Source organism: Thunnus thynnus, chromosome 8, assembly GCF_963924715.1.
Source record: "Thunnus thynnus chromosome 8, fThuThy2.1, whole genome shotgun sequence".
NCBI lineage: Eukaryota > Metazoa > Chordata > Actinopteri > Scombriformes > Scombridae > Thunnus > Thunnus thynnus.
Window position 1 is genome coordinate 20,766,534 of NC_089524.1, and position 18,317 is coordinate 20,784,850.

General features: G+C 39.4%; 1 protein-coding gene across 4 annotated transcripts; it reads right to left on the reverse strand.

Annotated features, from left to right (window-relative positions):
- Positions 1-492: 492 nt before the first annotated feature.
- LOC137187854 (guanine nucleotide-binding protein subunit alpha-14-like) lies at positions 493-17,228 on the reverse strand. Of its 4 annotated transcripts, none has more exons than XM_067597086.1 (8): positions 16,960-17,228; positions 16,435-16,594; positions 10,997-11,181; positions 10,458-10,612; positions 8,400-8,528; positions 7,347-7,476; positions 6,680-6,833; positions 493-3,422 (listed from the first exon to the last, which is right to left on the reverse strand). In XM_067597086.1, exons 2-8 carry the CDS (start codon positions 16,583-16,585, stop codon positions 3,217-3,219), a joined length of 1,110 nt encoding a protein of 369 aa, XP_067453187.1. In that variant the 5' UTR covers positions 16,586-16,594; positions 16,960-17,228; the 3' UTR covers positions 493-3,216. The 4 variants fall into 4 exon arrangements, with proteins under 4 accessions (XP_067453187.1, XP_067453186.1, XP_067453184.1 ...); XM_067597085.1 differs by having other exon boundaries at positions 16,968-17,227; XM_067597083.1 differs by having other exon boundaries at positions 16,435-16,605; positions 16,968-17,227.
- Positions 17,229-18,317: the final 1,089 nt, after the last annotated feature.

The window sequence follows — 18,317 nt, forward strand, 5'->3', positions numbered from 1 at the left end:
AGAAACTGTAACCAAATTTTGTTTGGAAAAGTGATTTGTCACTCACTAATAAGGGACTGTTTTGCTTCTGCCAGAAGGTTGGAGGAATAGGACAGCTTAAACAACTCTCATCAGACAGTGCAAAGCCTGAACTGCCCTCTGCTCACAGCTTCGACTGTCAAATCTACATCTAGTCAGACTCCAAACATGGTGATGTTTTTTTTCCTTCCTTCATGTTTACGGAGGAATACTCCAAGTCTGCACCTTGGACACACACACACTCATATGGAAATGAGTGGGGTGTTGAAAAATCCTAGGTGTCAATCCAATGCAAATCCTGTTTTATTTGCAAACTGCGGGTCACAGCGAGCGAGTGATTGCAGTCTGGGAGAGTATATTTGTCTTGGTGACAGATCCACACAGCGCGGTGAAGAGAAAACACATCAGACAGACGGAGAGAGACTCTGTGGTCATATCTGTTTCGAAAGACAAACAACAGCAAAGAGAGGGGTGTGTGTTCAAAAGTTTGTTTTTAATATTAACTAGAAAAAAACATCCTCCACCCAGGTCAACACCAAATAATTCACTGTCACCGTATGAGAGGAGCTCTCCCAAGTGCCGTAAAGTAGCTCACTAGCAAACACACTCTCTAGTCACAGTTTATGTGCTGTTGGTAAACAATATTTTTTTAAAAATACAGCAAAATCAATCCAAAAGTATAGTAGTCATCAGAAATATTCAGGCTTGAAAATGTACAGTAAAATGATACACTTGTGTTTGAAGGCATAAGATTCAACAATACAGTATAGCTACCACATCTGAATGAAAATAGAAGCAGTGTAGAGATCAAAACACTTTATATACAATTAACAAAACAGCAGCCGAAACCACATAACAGACACATTGTGAGCTGATATTAGCTCCCCATCAAGGTCAGTTCATTTAATGAATTTCAATGTCATTTTCCACTCAACACACACTCAACACTCAATGATGCGAGCGGGGGGTAGAACTCACACTTCTGATCAATATTATAAAATTCCCCTCTCCACACACTTGATATAAATAGGACACACAGATTGAGCTCACGCTTCCACCTCGTATTAATATTCTTTACCCTTTAACCAGCAGATTGCCTGTTGGATTTATCCCCCCCATTTCCAACATTGTTGATTGAACTCTCACTGTGAATCGAGCTGTTTTCTCACAAGATAAACAAGACTTACTTCCTTCATGACCTTTTAAACTACCCAACTGTGATTTGTGCTCAAAATTATAGTATTGATTTTAATGAAGTGTATTAATTGTGTATTGAGCTGACATGACATACTGAATAGAGACAGATGAAGATACTGGTGCAGAATCATCTGAGCCACATGTCTGATACTCGGCTCAAAGGTTCAGTGAAAAGTTTTAAAATGAGCAATCTGACAACTTAAAGTTGCACTCTTAGAAAGCTGCATGTTGCGAAAACTGACTGCTGAAAAGAATAAAACTAGCACATTTCAGAAGCTATGACAAATTGTATTTCTGACACACTGAAAATAAGACATAGAAGCACTTAAAGCACTCTTTGATCTACACCAAGTCCTGAGGGAAATATTTGGGTCTTCAGCTGCGAAATGCTAGCTAGTCGCTAAGTATGTCTGTCTGCCTTTTTGTGCTGGCAGGTACAGTAGTGTACAGTGGGTTTATTCAGAGCTTTTTCGCTCAAAACAGCTGCCTCTTACATATGGAAACTACATTCATGATAGCAGTGATAGCAGTGATAGCAATAACCAAAACATTAAAGTTGCAGAACCAGACAAACAAAACTGAGCTGAAAGACACTAAATCTCAGTAGAGCTGAGAGAGTTGGGTGATAATTCTCGGTGGATTTGTCATGATGAGCGACACCTTTCACATACAAGTAGTGATATCATCCATTGTTAATATAAAAATATTGACTATAGCTGCTTTAAATAATCCCCCCCCCCAACATTTTGGACTTGAACCATCCAAATCTCCTTTTTCATGTTCTTACTTTCCTTACAACAGTGATGAACGACTTGGAGACTGTTAACGGATCTGATGGTCAAAGATTTTGCCCTTTACTGTGTACATCTATTAAAGGTTTTGTTTAAGCCTGTAGAGAAACAAAAAAAAAGCACCTGTGGAGCTGGTAAAGATTCTGATTGTTGAACGGAAGAATGGGAAACCCTTTCACCCTGCTACAAAAACATCATGACTGCCCTTTTACCCAATGTTTAGATGCTTTATGTTGCAGTTAAATAAATGAAAATCCAATATCAATTCATTCTCCTGTTGTTTTCTTCTCTGTTTTAACAGTGTGTATTCAATCTACATGTACAGTAAGAAGGGGAGTTGCAATTATAAACCATTTAACACAGACAGAGCCTGTGACTGGGTGTGAACTTTCACAGTAATTATGAAAAACTGTAGGTGAATCTAAGGATGTTATTACATGCAGTAGTGTTGTTATGGAATTGTGTTAAGACATCAATAAATGGCAGTCACACAGTCTTTCTGCATATGACAATTAACAGACACAGTGCCGAAACAGATGTGTTGGATACAGATAATATGTAAGAAATATTGCCGGTGTGAGATAACGGTAATCAATAGGTATATTGGCATTGCTGACAGGAGTGTTTGTGAGACGATCGAAGACGCTGTGGTGACATGGTGACATTAATCACAAAGAGAAAATCCCCTAATTCAGGATGTCTAATAATAAAAAGTGCAGTAGTATGGAACTTGTATATTGACTTCATGGTACACTTTGTGTTTGAGCGTGTGCGAGCATGTATGACACCTGAATGTAACTGCTGCATTCGAATACAGCATTTAAATTTGTGTGATAACAGTGGTGTACCCGTGTGTGGCCCCATCTTCACTTGTTAAAGTCATTACTCCGTTAATGGCATCACAGCACTTCACAGCATCTCAGCTCCTGCTTCAATTATGGATCAGCTCAGTCACTGCATGAACCAAACACTTCTTCGTCTTACAAAAAAATCAAAAATCAAAATGGGGAAAATGCTTCTGGCTGAGAGAAATGAGAGTGATTACTGGTTCCTCGCTGCCTGATCAGAAGTCACACAGTTCTTTAGTGCCTCCCAAGAGTGACACATTGACCTTCATCAGAGCCCTCACTCATACAGGTAAATAGTCCAGAGAAAAACCTCCACCCTCCGTCTGGGTGTTTTCCTCCTGTTTTTTATTACCGGGTAAAGTTCAGATGACTCCGTAGTCCCTGAGAGACTTGAGCAGCACTGTGTCCTTGACGTCACTGAAGACTCTGCGGATGTTGTTGGTGTCGGTGGCGCATGTGAAGTGCGGGTAAAGAGTCTTCCGCTCCTCCCTCTTGTCGTGGTTGATGGCCTGCTGCTCATACAACTTGCAGATGTAGTTTTTAGCATCCTCCGGGTCTTGCCTCTTACCTGTTACAGAGGTGAGAAGCAGGTGGGGGATGGAAGTGGACAAAAAAAGGCGAAGGTGATTTTGGGTTGTGAGTGAATAAAATGGCTGATAGAGAAAGAGAATGACATAGAATGGAAGACATCAGGAAATGTAACTTTCATTTAACAAAGAATTCAGATTAGATTAGAAAAAAACATTTTCATTTGCACATCTCTTCCTTTTATTATCCTGCATGATTGTCACATGAAACAAAGTATACTGGGCAATATTTTGTTGTGATGCAAAAGTATTACCAAACAAAATCACAAGTGAGGCTGGAATAGGAAAAAGCAATCCCTCTCCTTTCGCTGCAAAATCATGGATTCACTTTGTCTGCTAAAATTTGGGTTTTACCTGCAGCACAACACTCAGAATACGAAAAAGTGAATCAAATTTTCTCAAAACACATGTTGTAAAAATTGCTGCTAAAAAATCTCATCACCTGAGAAAAAAGTTCTGCTTCCTTATCATTTCCTCACTGATGTAATTTACAGCAGCCACAGCAGCAAACTGAATGAAAAGATGATAACAGACAGCTCTCTTAAAGTTTATCTGAAAGACCACAGGAATGTATAATGGCAAAGATGGAGGATCGATGCTCATTTTAGTGAGTTTTTCAGTTAATTTTCAATTACTTATTACTTGACAATTATATCTGTCAAGGCACCAGGATGTGATGTAGCTTGATTTGCATGATAAGAACACTGTAGCATCACAACATCATTACAAAAAGGCTCAAGTCCAATTAACGGCTGCACCTAATAGTTATTTGCATTATCGATGTCCATGATTCTTTCAATTAATTGTTCGATCTATATAATCAGATATATCATCCATGGTGATGTCTTTAAGTTGCTTGTGTAGTTTGGCTACCAGTCCAGCTTTAGTCCACCCAAAGACATTTAATGTACAATCATAAAAGACAGAAAAAATTAGAAAGTCTTTACACTTGAGAAGCTGGAACCAGAAAACGTTTTGCATCTTTAGTTGATAAATGACTCAAATGATCTATTGATTATTAGAATTGCTTTGTTGATTGACTAGTCTTTAAGTGCTGGTCCAATTCTCAACATTTCTCACTGTGTCAACGTGGTATGAAACTGTAGGCCCATTTAACAACTATATTCTTCAAATGTAGCTACAGCAGCAGGAAGAAAAGCCACAGAGGAACACAGCAACATTACTGTTGCAGCAAACAGCAGCCAGCGGTACGAACTGCACAGAGTCCTCGTTAAGGTTAAATTGACATCAAGGAGCTTGACCCTGTATGAGTCATTATTTTACCCTGCTAATGCTAATGGTAAAACACAATGAGCACACTGCAGATACACACACAAGCACTTCCAGCCACTAATTTCCACCCTGCACACACACACACACACACACACACACACACACACACACACACACACACACACACCTCACACATGTACACCCAGGGTTTTGCAGGAGGGGGGTTGAAGGGCTTATGGGAAGCACAGTATCTGTCTGTGGTTGCCATGGGTAACAGGAGGAGAGAAGGTGGTGGTGGAGGTGGAGGTGGAGGTAGAGGGTGGGGGCGTGGGGACTGTTAGGGCAACGCTCCGCAGCCTTTCACACCAGCAGAGCTACGGGCTGCAGCCACATCATTAAGCACACCAAGTACCTGGAGGTGACTCATTTGTGTGTGTGTGTGTGTGTGTGTGTGTGTGTGTGTGTGGAGAGAGCAACAGAAAGAAAGAAAGAAAGAAAGAAAGAAAGAAAGAAAGAAAGAAAGAAAGAAAGGAAGCTATACTGATTTCCAGCTTTGCTGACACCAGGACAGTGATGAATCTAATACATCCATGGTTCAGAGTCAGGAAACGCACTGTGGCTGAAATCAGTTTGCAAATGATTTTTTTGAAATGATACATTTATTTCCACCGGTTGCAGTAGGATGTGATGAGATAGCTGCAAGCCCAAAGCAAATTGGCTGGAGAAAAACAACTTCACAGTCCTTTTGGTCTCTGACATGATTCTATCCACGTTGTGAGGAGAATACACGCCTGCAGACAACTGGGTGCAATTATGGTTGTTGATGCCGACTAGGCTCCACCCCCAGGTTTTCACTCGAATACTGTTGTAATTTCTTTTTTTTAATGTTCGAACCCCTACTCTGAATTGCACCAAAGCGTTGAATTGGTTTAGTAATTGAAACCTGGTTTATTGTGTCAGTGTTCCCACCAATATTTAAAGCCATAATCCACCGTGATTGTCTCCACTCACAAAACTCGTAGTAGTTGTTTTTTTTTCGCACACACACAAACACACACACACACACATATACCTACACTAGCACAGGACATACGTGATCAGTTTGTTTACTACAAGTTTGTAGTTCAACTAGTTAAGTACAGTAACTAATGAGTATTTTCATTAGTGATTAATCCACAATAATAGATTAATTGTTCCATCTATAAAATGTACAAGACCAAGACCAAGGTGACATCTTTAAAGGGGACATATCATGCTTTTTTTAAATTTTCTGTCATTTATATACTGTTATGATGTCGGATATCTACGTTAAACATGGTCAAAGTTCAAAAACTTGAGGTGAATTTATGTAAAAATGTTCCCTGACAGTCAAAAGTCCAATCATCAACCTGCACTGAATACTTCGTTTGCAATGTGATCTCTACTTCCTCGTCGTGATGACATCAGATTGTTTGCGCATAGCTTTTTGTGGGCAAACGGATTCCGGCTCGAACATGTACGATTTGAGAAGTTTGCATTTTAAGTAAATAACAAGTAAAAAAAGTAAAATCCAACAACTATTGTTTGTTTACATAGCCTCTGGAGCCGGCAGAAGTCTGTCAAGGGGGAGCTGGCCAATCAGAAGTGGGCTCATCATGAGGGGGGCCTTAAAGAGGCAGAAGCTAAAACAGCCTGTTTCAGACAGAGGCCAAGCTCAGGAGCTGTGTAAAGCGTCAGTATGAGATAAATAAACAGTCTTTTTTACTTTAAATCGTGCAAAAATATTCCAGTAGAGCTCAAGGTTCAATATATAGACCTGGAAATATGCATGACACATCCCCTTCAAGAAAAACAATGAAAGCATCAACTCAGACAGAAGCTGGAACCAGAAAATGTTTGGAATTTTTTCTTGACAAACGACAGACACTGTTAATTCAGAGTTTTGGTCTATTCATTCTTTATCGACTAATCATTTAATTGACTAATTGTTTCAGGACAAACAAACACACATGCATCCACAGCTTACCTGTGAAGCTGGGGAAGTATTTCTGCAGGTCAGAGGTTTTGACTTTGTCAGCCAGGATGTCAGTCTTGTTGAGGAAGAGGATGATGGAGGTGTTGAGGAACCAAGGGGAATGGATGGTGGTGTAGAACAGAGCAAGGCTCTCTTCCATACGGTTCTGAGAAAAAAAAAAACAGAGTCAGATATCATATAGGAAGCTGTTGCTAAACATGGAGGGTGGGGGGTGTTGATGTAGATAAAGAGCTACACTAATACATTTTTGAGAGGGGATTTCAGTGGGAAATGGGAGTTCTCAGGAATGGCAAGATGGATTTGGATGGCTGAGCAGGAGAGATGATGAGAGGGGCCAGAGGAAGAGGAAGCAGTCCTTTTAAGAGAGGAGGGGGAGTTTATGGGGGGGTATGGAGCACACCGGCCACTGTGGGGGTTAATGAATGTGTTGGCAGACTTAAAAGTGGCTGAGACAGATAAACAGCTTAGTGACAGGATGGGAGGGAGAAGGCGACAGAGGACTGGAGCAGCTGAGGAGGCAGAGAGAAAGTTTTCTTGTGTAAGAGTGAGACCTGCTGGTGGATGGATGAAATAACAAACACAAACCTACTGAATATGAATATGAAAAAAAATCTCTAAACATTTTGGACTATAAAATGACCCAGTTTCCTGCTCTTACAATAGTCTCTCTCTCCTCCAGGACCTGGTCATACTCGCTGAGGGAGGCCAGGAAGATGAGGGAGGTGACGTTTTCAAAACAGTGAATCCACTTCCGACGTTCTGACTTCTGACCGCCCACATCCACAATCCTGTCAGGGAAAAGAAACGTTAGAGGAGTGATGAAAACTCTTATATTTACAGTTCCTATTAAGCTAAAAGTTTTAAAGTCACTTGTCGCATCTCAGCATGACTAATTAAAGGTTAACTGCCAAAAAGCAGTTGATGAGTGGGAATATTCCTCCCTCAAGCTTAAAATTGATTAATTCAAAGAGGCCTTGAAAATATGTTTTTCAATAACTTGAAGCCTGATTTATTTTATGAAGATATATGATAGAGACAACGCAAACAGCAACTGTCACTTGTCCAAATGGATGGCATTCTCACACATCTGCTAATAGGCCTGTTTGAGGGACGGACTACAGTATACCTAACACTAACAGCATGTCACTTCTCTAATGAGACATGCTTTCACACTTTTGGCAGGGATGTGACTTATACCATATACTCTATGGTATAAGTCACATTTACTCTATGTATCTCATTAACAAGTTTCTAATACAATACTAAGAAATATTTACTCAGTATTTCAATTTGTAATGAAGGAATCAAGAGAAATCCTCTCCTCAATTTCAGTTATTTTAATTCTGAGCAACACTTCATGATTGAAGACTGTCAGTTATTTAGTGGACATTTCATTTAGGAACACGATGTTCCTATTAAGTGAACTTTGGTCTTTGTGTGCTTATGTCTGTCAGATCCCCCTCTGGTGTCAGAGAGAGAGAGACAATACCAACACATGTTCAGAATAAAACACACAAAGTGACACCTCACTTCCCGGCAGGAGCTTTGAACAGACGCAATCAGAAATGTGATCCTATTGTGTCCAAACAGGCGCAAGCACACAAAGCCTCTGCAAGAGTCAGTAGTCTTTTTTTTTTTTTCCACCAAGTGATGAATAGTGTCGGTATTACATTCATCCCTGTAACATGTTGGTAATTTGAGAATTGGCCACCTTAGCGTGATGGTCTTTATGTTGAAGGCGTAATCATGGATGCCCGTAGTGGGGAACCGAACTCGCAGTACATCCTGTTCTGTGGGGATGTAGTCAGGTGCAGAGATGCGGTCCAGATTGCTCATGTAGCTGAAAGAGATGGGGGGAGGGGGGGATGGAGAAAGTTTTATAACAGCACTGAGACAGGACACAGGAACAGGAGGCCTCTAGTAAAACATATGCCTGTGTTTACATCACATCCGTGTAAAACAAATTAAAGTGACACGAGATATATGATGAATTAGTGATGATAAAAAAACTGTGATTAAAAATACAAGAGGGGAGTGGAGTGAATCCATATCAGCCTGTGTACAGACAAGGGCTTTATGGCTCGTGTTGATAAAAGCTGTCATTAGCTAATGTTGACTGCCTGACTCTTATCATGCACACACCGTCATGATCGAGCTGCAGGGTAAACACAGAGCAGAACAGCAAGAGAAAGAGAGAAAACAGAGGCAGGCTGAGCTGAGGCTTTGTTCTGCAACACATCAGATACTATGAGTGTGAGGTAGATCTTCTCATGTTGATTAAAAACACCCGGTCTGAAGGCTACAGCGTGTTGCTCCATACTACGATGTCTCGAGTTTTTGTAATCAGATTAAAAAATGATTAATGTCAGTCTCACCAGGCAGTCGGTTGTTTCCCTAAAAGATCTCTTGGATCAACTTGTGGTTTCAATATGAAATGGATGGATGCTGTGCAGTCTGTAAAGAACTAGCCCCCTCCAGTGGCCGCAGTACAAAATACAAAGTATGTATAATAGATATTTTAAGTGCTAGACTGATAAATTGATGTTTGCCTGGAACAAAAGTCTAATTCAATAATAATGTGGTTGGTTTGGAAATCTGATAGGCTCTGAATAATATTTGAAAAAGGTTTTTTAAAAAAAGAAAAAAGTGCCCCTTATTTGAATATAATGTCATAAAAACCTTATGTTTTTGAGAACATAACTTTCTAATCCCCAAAACTAAAACTGATTTATCACAAAATAGACAAGTTTTCACATATGACAAAACAAAAACACACACAAAAAATTCAGAAAAAAATGATACAGTAAAAATCTCACAGTAAGAGCAGCACAAGATTAAATCAGTTGTGTAAACAGCCATTTTTTGCTGCTGTGAGTTTTGGTACAAAGGTCAGATGTGGCATAAACAAACAATACAACAATATGTCGCCATATGCTCTCTCGTGTTTTTCAAATTCGTATCCTGACACAGATATTTAACTTTTTATTTAACTTTAGTCTTTTGATTATGTTTTGATTATTTGGTTTATTCCTGTTTGATATTAGAATGATGGCACAATGTACATTTTGCTGTTTGCAATAATAAAAAAAAGTCTGTTCACCAAAATTACAGTGCTATTTAACCATGCTGACAGTTTTGATCTAATCTGCCCAACCAGATATATTTTTATGAGATTACTGCCACCATCTCAATACAATAATCATTTATGGGACTTTGTTGTTGTCAAAGCAAAGAAAAATTGCATTCAAAAATTCAACAGCAGCATGTCTTTCTAGAAACCATTACCCTGGATATATCACAAACTCACTGTAAACAGTGGAACTACTTTTTTACTGATGAAACATTTCATAATGCTGATTATGGATTATCCAGAGTAAGAGCGACACCATTTCTGTAAGTAGAAGTTGTTTTTTGGCTGTGAGCATCATAAACAAAAGCAGTTTCCTGTTTTGTAATTTGGGTGAACTGAGAATTACAAATTGCTTTATCTCAGTTGTCTCTAAAGTTCATAAATATGCAGTAAAGTATGATTTCTGCTTTTTGATAAAGTATACTTCCCCATTTTAGAGGTGTTTTTTCTTTTTTATCAGATATCATGATGCATATCAGATGTCTAGCAAAATACTGTCAATCATAAATTCCTGTATATCATCGTTGGCATCATGCTGCAACAGTATTTTATCATGTGTCGCCCTCTGATATCCAACCCTGACGCAGGGTGTAATACAGTGTAAAGAGCTTCGACTTCCATTACAACACAGCTACTCACTACTCTGTGGAGTCCAGGAGCTGGTACTCGCAGCGGCGGCTGTAGCAGACTCGGATGCCTGAATCTGCCCAGAGGCGCCGGATTGCGTCGACGTAGCCCCGTTCTAGCTGGGTGATCTGCACTGTGTTCACATCCTGCAGCCATTTGGCGTAGATCTGGAGAACAGTGAGAGACATTGAGTGTGAGAAGAAATCTGAAAACTCTGAAAAGGTGTTGTGTGACATTAAAAAAAACTAGACACACTAGATCTGCCACTTGTGAGTCTATGTATATGTTGCAGGTTTTCCGTGTAGGCCTCCAACATCTGCCTTTCTCAAGGATTCAGCTTGTGTGCTGATACTGCAAACTTCTATTTATAGACTACAACATGTTATGTGTGTGTTTCTGTGCCAGTGTGTTTGACGCCTCTTTTTTAATGTGGGCATAATCTCACAACCCCAGTGATGCCCGCACACCTGTGTTGACATCTGTGTTTGTGTGTTCATGTGTAACTAGGTGAGTCCATGTGCTGGCAGAGGTCCACGCATGTGTGGGTCTACCTCGTTCTCTGGGTTGGAGTAGGGGATTCTGAGCGTGGTCATGGCTCCTGTCATGGCCTTCATGGCGGTGAAGATGTTCTGGAAGATGCATTTAGCGAACGTTTTCCTCTCCTCCTCTGAGAATCCTCGTCCGTGGATGATCCTCATCTGTCGGATGAAGGTGGTTTTCCCACTCTCTCCAGTTCCTGAAGCAACAAACAGGAGAAATAACAATTACCAAACATACTTCTATATATAGTATGATCCTGTCAACAGGGTACCTCAGAGGTTAGCATCTGTCTTTGATGTGAACCTGCCTTTTTCTTGGTTTGGGCCTTTGTTTATTTATGTTCTACCTATGCGGATTAGTTTTCTAGATTGAAGAGATGTAGGTAACTGAAAACTCTAAATTGCCTGTAGTCATTTTGACTCTTTTGACAGCACTTGTAGCTACTAGTCCATAATGTTGTGAAACACCTGAAGCTGCGGCATGCAATACATCAGACCTACAATGATGAAGTCATCAAAGTTTGACTGGTTTTGACTTGTAGGAGATCTGAATATGACATTGTCCCCCCAAACAGAACTTTTGGTAAAGTTAATTGGATCAACCCCATTGTTATTATCTCATGATCATTATCTTATACTGTCATCTAGTGGTTTATACTTAAGGCTCTTCCTAAGTAAAATCTTAGCTCAGTTAGCTTTTGAAAGGGAGTAGGTTAGCTAGTTTTTGAAAGGGAGTGGGCCTGCATTGTTTTGCTTTTCATGTGCTTATTATCGCAGTTAGAAAATGTAGAAAATTAGAATGAATAAGACGGTGTTTACTGACGTGGTTACACAAGGTGGTGTTTACTGTATGCATTTTAATCTGGGCTCATCTCACATTAAAACAGCAACTTTATGCACTAATTACTTTTTTTTTTTAAACTGCACCCAAAATTTTGTAAATGCCCAATTTTTAGATAGTGGAGGCAAAAGTTGCCCCCCAAATATTTTTTAAATTTCCTACACTGGGTCCTCTGATACAAAATGACATAAGGGATGAGAGTCTAGATTATAATCACACACATTCCAGAAATGCACGTCACTGTTTAATGCAGTTTAAAATCAAAAACAGATTACATTATTCCAAGGAAAAATATTTCCAGAGGTGTGAAAAATGCGACTCAGAGGAGGGTAATTTACTTCATAGCTACGCTCTTTGTCTCAAAATACAAGGTTACTGGATTTATATCTTCACTTTTTTGTCAAAGATATTGAATGTTCAGATAGACCCAGACCCAATTTTAATAATTCTGGGGATATCTAAAGATGCAAGGAAACTAAAACTGGCACAACAACGCTTCCTGTCATATGGACTTATCACTGCAAAAAAACATATCTAATTATTTTGGAAAAAGAAAGAAGTGTCAACATTGAAACTACAGCTCACAGAAGTGATGGACACATTTAACCTCCAGAGAATCCGATTTATCATTTGAGTCAAGTTTAAGTCAAGATTCTGAGAAAATTTGGTGACCTTTAGTCTCTCATATTGCAGATGGAACCGAATCTTAACTGCAGTCCCAGGTGGGGGGGGGGGGGTAGAAACTTGGAGAATGTGAGGCTGGTTATGAGTTAGACAACTTGTGTTTTTCTTTGATATGTATGTAAAATGTGTAAGTTGAAGTCTGTTTTTCCTATGTCCTTTGACATTATGTTTGTTTATATCAAATCAAATCAAATTTATTTATAAAGCACTTTTAAAAACAACAACAGTTGACCAAAGTGCTGTACAATCATGATAACAAAGGCCATGAAAACACAATTAAGATGCAAAGACCTTTTTAACAGACAAAGAGACATTTCTTGGTTTTAACACACCGAGTTAAAAGCCAAGGAATAGAAATTAGTTTTTAGGATTTAAAAACAGGCAGAGTGGGAGCCAGTCTAATATACAGAGGCAACTCGTTCCAGAGTTTGGGGGTATAACAGCAAAGGCACGATCACCCCTGTGCTTCAACCTTGATCATGGCACAACCAAAAGCGACTGGTCAGCAGACCTGAGTGACTTTGATGGGATGTGTGGTTGTAAGAGGTCAGAGAGGGAGGTTGGAGCTAGTCCATTCAACGATTTATAGGCAAACAATAAAATCTTAAAATCAATCCTTAAATGTACTGGGAGCCAGTGGAGGGAAGCCAGTGAAGGGGAAATGTGCTCTCGCTTGCGTGTTCCTGTTAAAAGACAAGCTGCAGCATTCTGGACCAGCTGTAAGTGTGAGAGGGAGGCCTGGCTAATACTAATGTAAAGGGAATTACAGTAGTCAAGCCGAGACGAGATAAAAACATGTATGACCCTCTCAAAGTCATTAAATGATAAGAAGAACTTCACCCTAGATACAAGCCTTAGCTGGAAGAAGCTTGTTTTGACCACTGAGTTTGTTTGTCTAACTTAAATTCACTGTCAATTATCACACCTAGATTTCTTACAGTGGGTTTCACATATGGTTCCAGCAAGCACAAGTTCATGAGGGGCATCACAGGCACCACTCGGTCCAAAAATCAGGACTTCAGTTTAGTTCTGATTAAAACTTATAAAATTTAAGGTCATCCGGTCTTTGATGTCTTTGAGACAGTCCAACAGTGGTTCCAAACAGTTTGTGTCTTTCAGTTTAAAGGAAAATAAATCTGTGTGCCATCTGCATAGCAGTGGAATGAGATGCCATATTTTCTTCAAATGGACCCTAGGGGGAGCAAGTAGAGTGAAAATAGGATTGGGCCGAGAATAGAACCCTGAGGGACTCCACAAGGGAGAGGCGCTGAGGAGGATATTGAGTCACCTAGGTTGACAGAGAAACTTCTGTCAGATAAATACGACCTGAACCACTCCAGAGCAGTACCTTTAATACCAACACAATGCTCCAGGCGAGAGATGAAGATACTGTGATCTACTGTATCAAATGCAGCTGTGAGATCTAACAGGATAAGAATGGCAGAGTCCCCGGAGTCAGTAGCTATTAAAAGATCATTTAAAACTTTTAAAAGAGCAGATTCAGTGCTGTGAAAGGCTTTAAAACCAGACTGGAACACCTCAAGGATGCAGTGTGAATCTAAGAATGATTGCAGTTGTAAGATTTCTTTTGAAAGAAATCAAAAATCTCTGAGAAAATCTTGGAAAAGAAGCATAGAAATACCATGTTTGTTATCTCTGAAAATGATGCTTTACAATAAAAACATTTGAAACTGAGTTTGGAGGTTATTACACTGCCCTGAAGTGGCCAAAAAAACTCAGTAATATTGCTTTAAAGTGATGAGGAGAGCACATTTTGAGATGTCATAGAAGGAAACGCAAGGTGTAATTAATAACATTAATAAGCCATTATTGTTGTTCTTATTTTCACCTGTTTGTTTCCTGCTACGTGTAACAAGCCAAAATGTCTGCTATGAAAAAGATTTTGTTGAATTTAAGTGAATGGAGGTGCTCTGAGACTGATTATCAGTCCATAAAGGTTTCAAACCAAAACATAGAATGTAGGACAGATGTTTTATAAAATATGTCTATAACATATTAGTAATAAAGGCTTTTATTAAATCATCAATTCACTTAATCACTCATTAGCAAAGAGTAAAAGCAGTAAAAGTTGTCAAAAGCTGGACTTCAACAGGATGAGTTATTACATCATCATTTTGCATACTTCAGCAGTTAAGGGAAGAAAAGCTAAAAGCCCTTACAAAAACCCATAAAACCACAACAGCACAAACACAGTGACTGACAGATGCTGTTAAACCGGACGTCACTCCAATAGATGCACACTTTCTCTCTGTTGTTCAATTTCAGCCTCAGAGATTAAAGTCTTAGTCAAAGGAACTACCTGAGTACACAAAATGAAAGAAAAACTTGACCTATATTCTTTGATTCTTTTTTCATTTTATTAATGCGTCATATTTTACGGCTACCTTGATGTATTTGTATTTATAGCAAAGTCTCAGTTGTGCTACTAATGAGTGTTTGATTGTTATTTCATAAGAAGTTGTGTGTTTGTATAATAAAAGTATGGACAGGCCACAGTCTCACACCACCTTAAGTCATCATTTAGTGTCTTTCTCAAGAGGACTGTGTCATCTGCAAGGGGAAACTAAAACTCTTGAAACGCATGTTTGTCTGCCAAACACTTTCCTGTAATTTCTTAACACTGTTTTCAAGGAACATAATCCTCCTTCCACCAAACCGCACTGAAAGAAAATGCTGAAGGTGTTTTATTTTACAGTCCTGTTCCCGTACACAGATATTTTATTTCATGGCAGGGTTTCCCCCAGGAAATTGCTCAGCAGAGGTGGTAAGCCCCAAAGACCTCGATGCATCTCATCACGTTATCCATTCAGCTAAACAGGCTAAACGTGATACACTCATTTACTGTGTAAAGTCTGCTCTTTTGATGTTGTGGTTCACAATGCTGCTGGAACAACTGATTACAATTAATGATTTAATCAGTCAAAAGAAAATAAACCAACACTTTGGATAATTGATTAATTGTTAAAGTCATTTATCAGTAAAAATGCCATAAATTCACTGGTTGCAGCTTTTAAAATGTGAGGATTTGCTACTTTTTTTTATTTTATTTCATTTTAAATATCTTTGGGTTTTGGATTTTTGGTTGGACATTTAATCAATAATGAATATAATCATTAGTTGCAGCCCTACTTCACAGCTCTTGTTTAAAGACATATATGATTTTGTTCTGCTATAGCACTAAAAAACAATCTTACTTAATGTGATATTCAATTCTACATTTTACCATGTGGTTTTGATTACTTTCATTACATATGCATATTTAGAAAATCCACTAATAATTACTAGAATATAACATTAAAAGAGAAGGTTTGTGCATTTTGCCCTAAAATAAGACAAAGCAATGCAGTTCAGTTAAAGAAAATCCAATTCAGTCAAAACTGGGGAAAAAAACAAGTCCAGTTTTTTGGCAGAGTAAGGATATAAAACTTAATATGAGCATTATATGACTCTGTAACCCAATATCAGCTCTACCACTGTACACGCTAAGATCCTCTGCTGGCAACTGAGGGAATACCTGACTTCATGAAAGCAACGCATCAAAGCAAAACCACAGCTGCCAATCAAGTCTAAAGTCATCAAACCAGCTGTGAAGTAGGCCTGTAGGTTTCTGGGCTGTTTGTCTCCAGTCCCTGTAGTTTCAGGTATAACCATTCCCAATCCGGACCACTCTTTAGCCGACACATGGTGACACATGCTTTACATAGTTTTCTCACTCAGCTCCAGGCTGCCAAACAGGCCAAGCAGTTTCAATTTGCATGCAGGGTGTTCCTTCAGTGTTAGTGTCATCTAATGTTAACTTAATTCAAATATTATCTGCTTAATTATGATGGGTTTTTTTGCATTGCACATTCATGTGAGAGATACACAAACAGCTGTGTGTGGTGCTCTGTGTGCCATCACTGACCCAGCAGGAGGATTTTAATCTCCCTTCTCTCCTGCTTCTTCTGCTGCTTGAGGATCCTCTTGATCTCTTTGTCCACAGCAAGGGACCTCTTCTCCTCCTCGGACAGACAGCACAAACAGGTGCGGCGGCAGAGCTGCCAGCAGCCCGCCATGGCCAGAAACTGAAATGAAACTGGAGATGAATAATCAGCTGTAATGAGCCAATAAAGACTGACGATATGCGAGTCAAGTTACCAAATTTCCTTTTGATGTCCACTAGTTTTTACTTTCTACGTGCCTCATTGGCCGGTCAAGGTTTATTCTAACCCACCTGGTCCACCCCGGAAATCTTTTTCTCACACTAGCTGAAAACATAATCACAGGTCAGAGACTTTTAAACGGTGTTTCATACTTTTACAGTCTCTGTCAATATAATGATTACAGCCTTTATAGATATAGTCATGGTTGAGTAGCTTCCTAACAACTCAAGCTGCTGTGCCAATACAAGTTTATTCAAGAGGAGTGTGAGAGTCAGAGAACAAATTACCTCCTTACCTCCAATCAGTCTGTCACACTCCCTGAAAGCGAGCAGCCACAGACTCTGATTGCTTTTCGCGGTCCATTTCTGAATCCCCTTTTGCTCTCCACAGTTAGCAGCTACTGTCGCCGAAGTGCACAAACAGCGTCATTGTTTAAAAACACTTTCCCCCCCCCCCTCAGTCGACACGAAACAACCTGCAGTTCGGGAGAGTCCACCGCGCCTACAGAGGAATGCGCAGCCTCTGTGCTTCGCTCTGAGAGGAATGCGCTCTGGGCGACGCGGCGGCAAGAGAGCGGCAAAAAACCGCATCAGCGCAGGAAGTCGCAGGACTGAGCCTATAAAATAAACTCATGTTGTTGTTATGTTATATAGTTCCTTGACTATTATACATAAAAGAAGCATTTAGAGGATGAAATTGAGTGATTTGGGGTGATTCATTAACTTAAAAAAAAGTTAATACATTTATATTCATACATTTACTCAGGTAGTGTAGGCCTACATAAAGATCACCTTCAGATATGTTTTAAGATGTGTAAAAATACTCTGCTGGAATAATAATTTGTGTCTGACATGTTTTTTTTCCACAAGAAGAGTTCAGTTGCCTTGTTAAAATCCTTAAAATGCAAAAATAAAATTTTCCTTCACTGAAAAATCCATAAGTTATGAATATGCAAATATTTTTCATTTCAAAAGTTTAACTAGTAGACCAAGACGTCTCCTACTTCACTGAAAAGTCCACTATCAGCGTATGTGCACTGGAGGCTTCAAGTTTCCACATAAGTTGCATACTGGACCACAGCTGACTGCAAACTAAGTGTGATGTCCTGCTCTAAGGAATAGACCTTATCTCAGATTTTGGTAAGCACAGTGAAACTTTCCCCCTTCAGCAGATGAATGTGAAAACAGCTCTCTGGTGTCAAACTCTGCACATTCATCATTCTGCACAGAGAAGCTCAAACATCCAACTGTAGAAACAAGAAGCTAAATATATTTTTGAGCTTTACTGTGCCTATATGCTGACTTTGTAACTAGAGGACTGTTTTCCCATTCATCTGCTGAAGGGGGAAAGTTTCTCTGTGCTCACCTTAAACCTCACTTTAAGGGGTGTGCCTGCGAGCAGGATTTGTGTAAACTTTCCACATCACACTTGTGTGAGTTTCCACTGGATACTGGAAACCTTCAGTGCATCTACAATGAGAACAGACTTTTTAAGGAAGTGGGAGATGGCTTGTGTCCAGCATGAAATTTGCATTCATAGCTTGAAGGAGGAGGAATAGATGTAATTTTAGGATTTTTTTTTTTCTTTAAAGGTAATTGGACTTTTTTCAGGAGAAACCATATCAGGCAGAAATGATTATACAAGG

Coding starts and splice junctions, on each gene's coding strand:
- LOC137187854 (XM_067597086.1), bottom strand. CDS start 16,585: ATGGCGGGCTGCTGGCAGCTCTGCCGCCGCACCTGTTTGTGCTGTCTG. Junction 7,477..8,399: donor ATAAAGACCATCACGCTAAG/GTGGCCAATTCT, acceptor TTTCCCTGACAG/GATTGTGGATGTGGGCGGTC. Junction 6,834..7,346: donor TGGAGGAGAGAGAGACTATT/GTAAGAGCAGGA, acceptor TTTTTTTCTCAG/AACCGTATGGAAGAGAGCCT.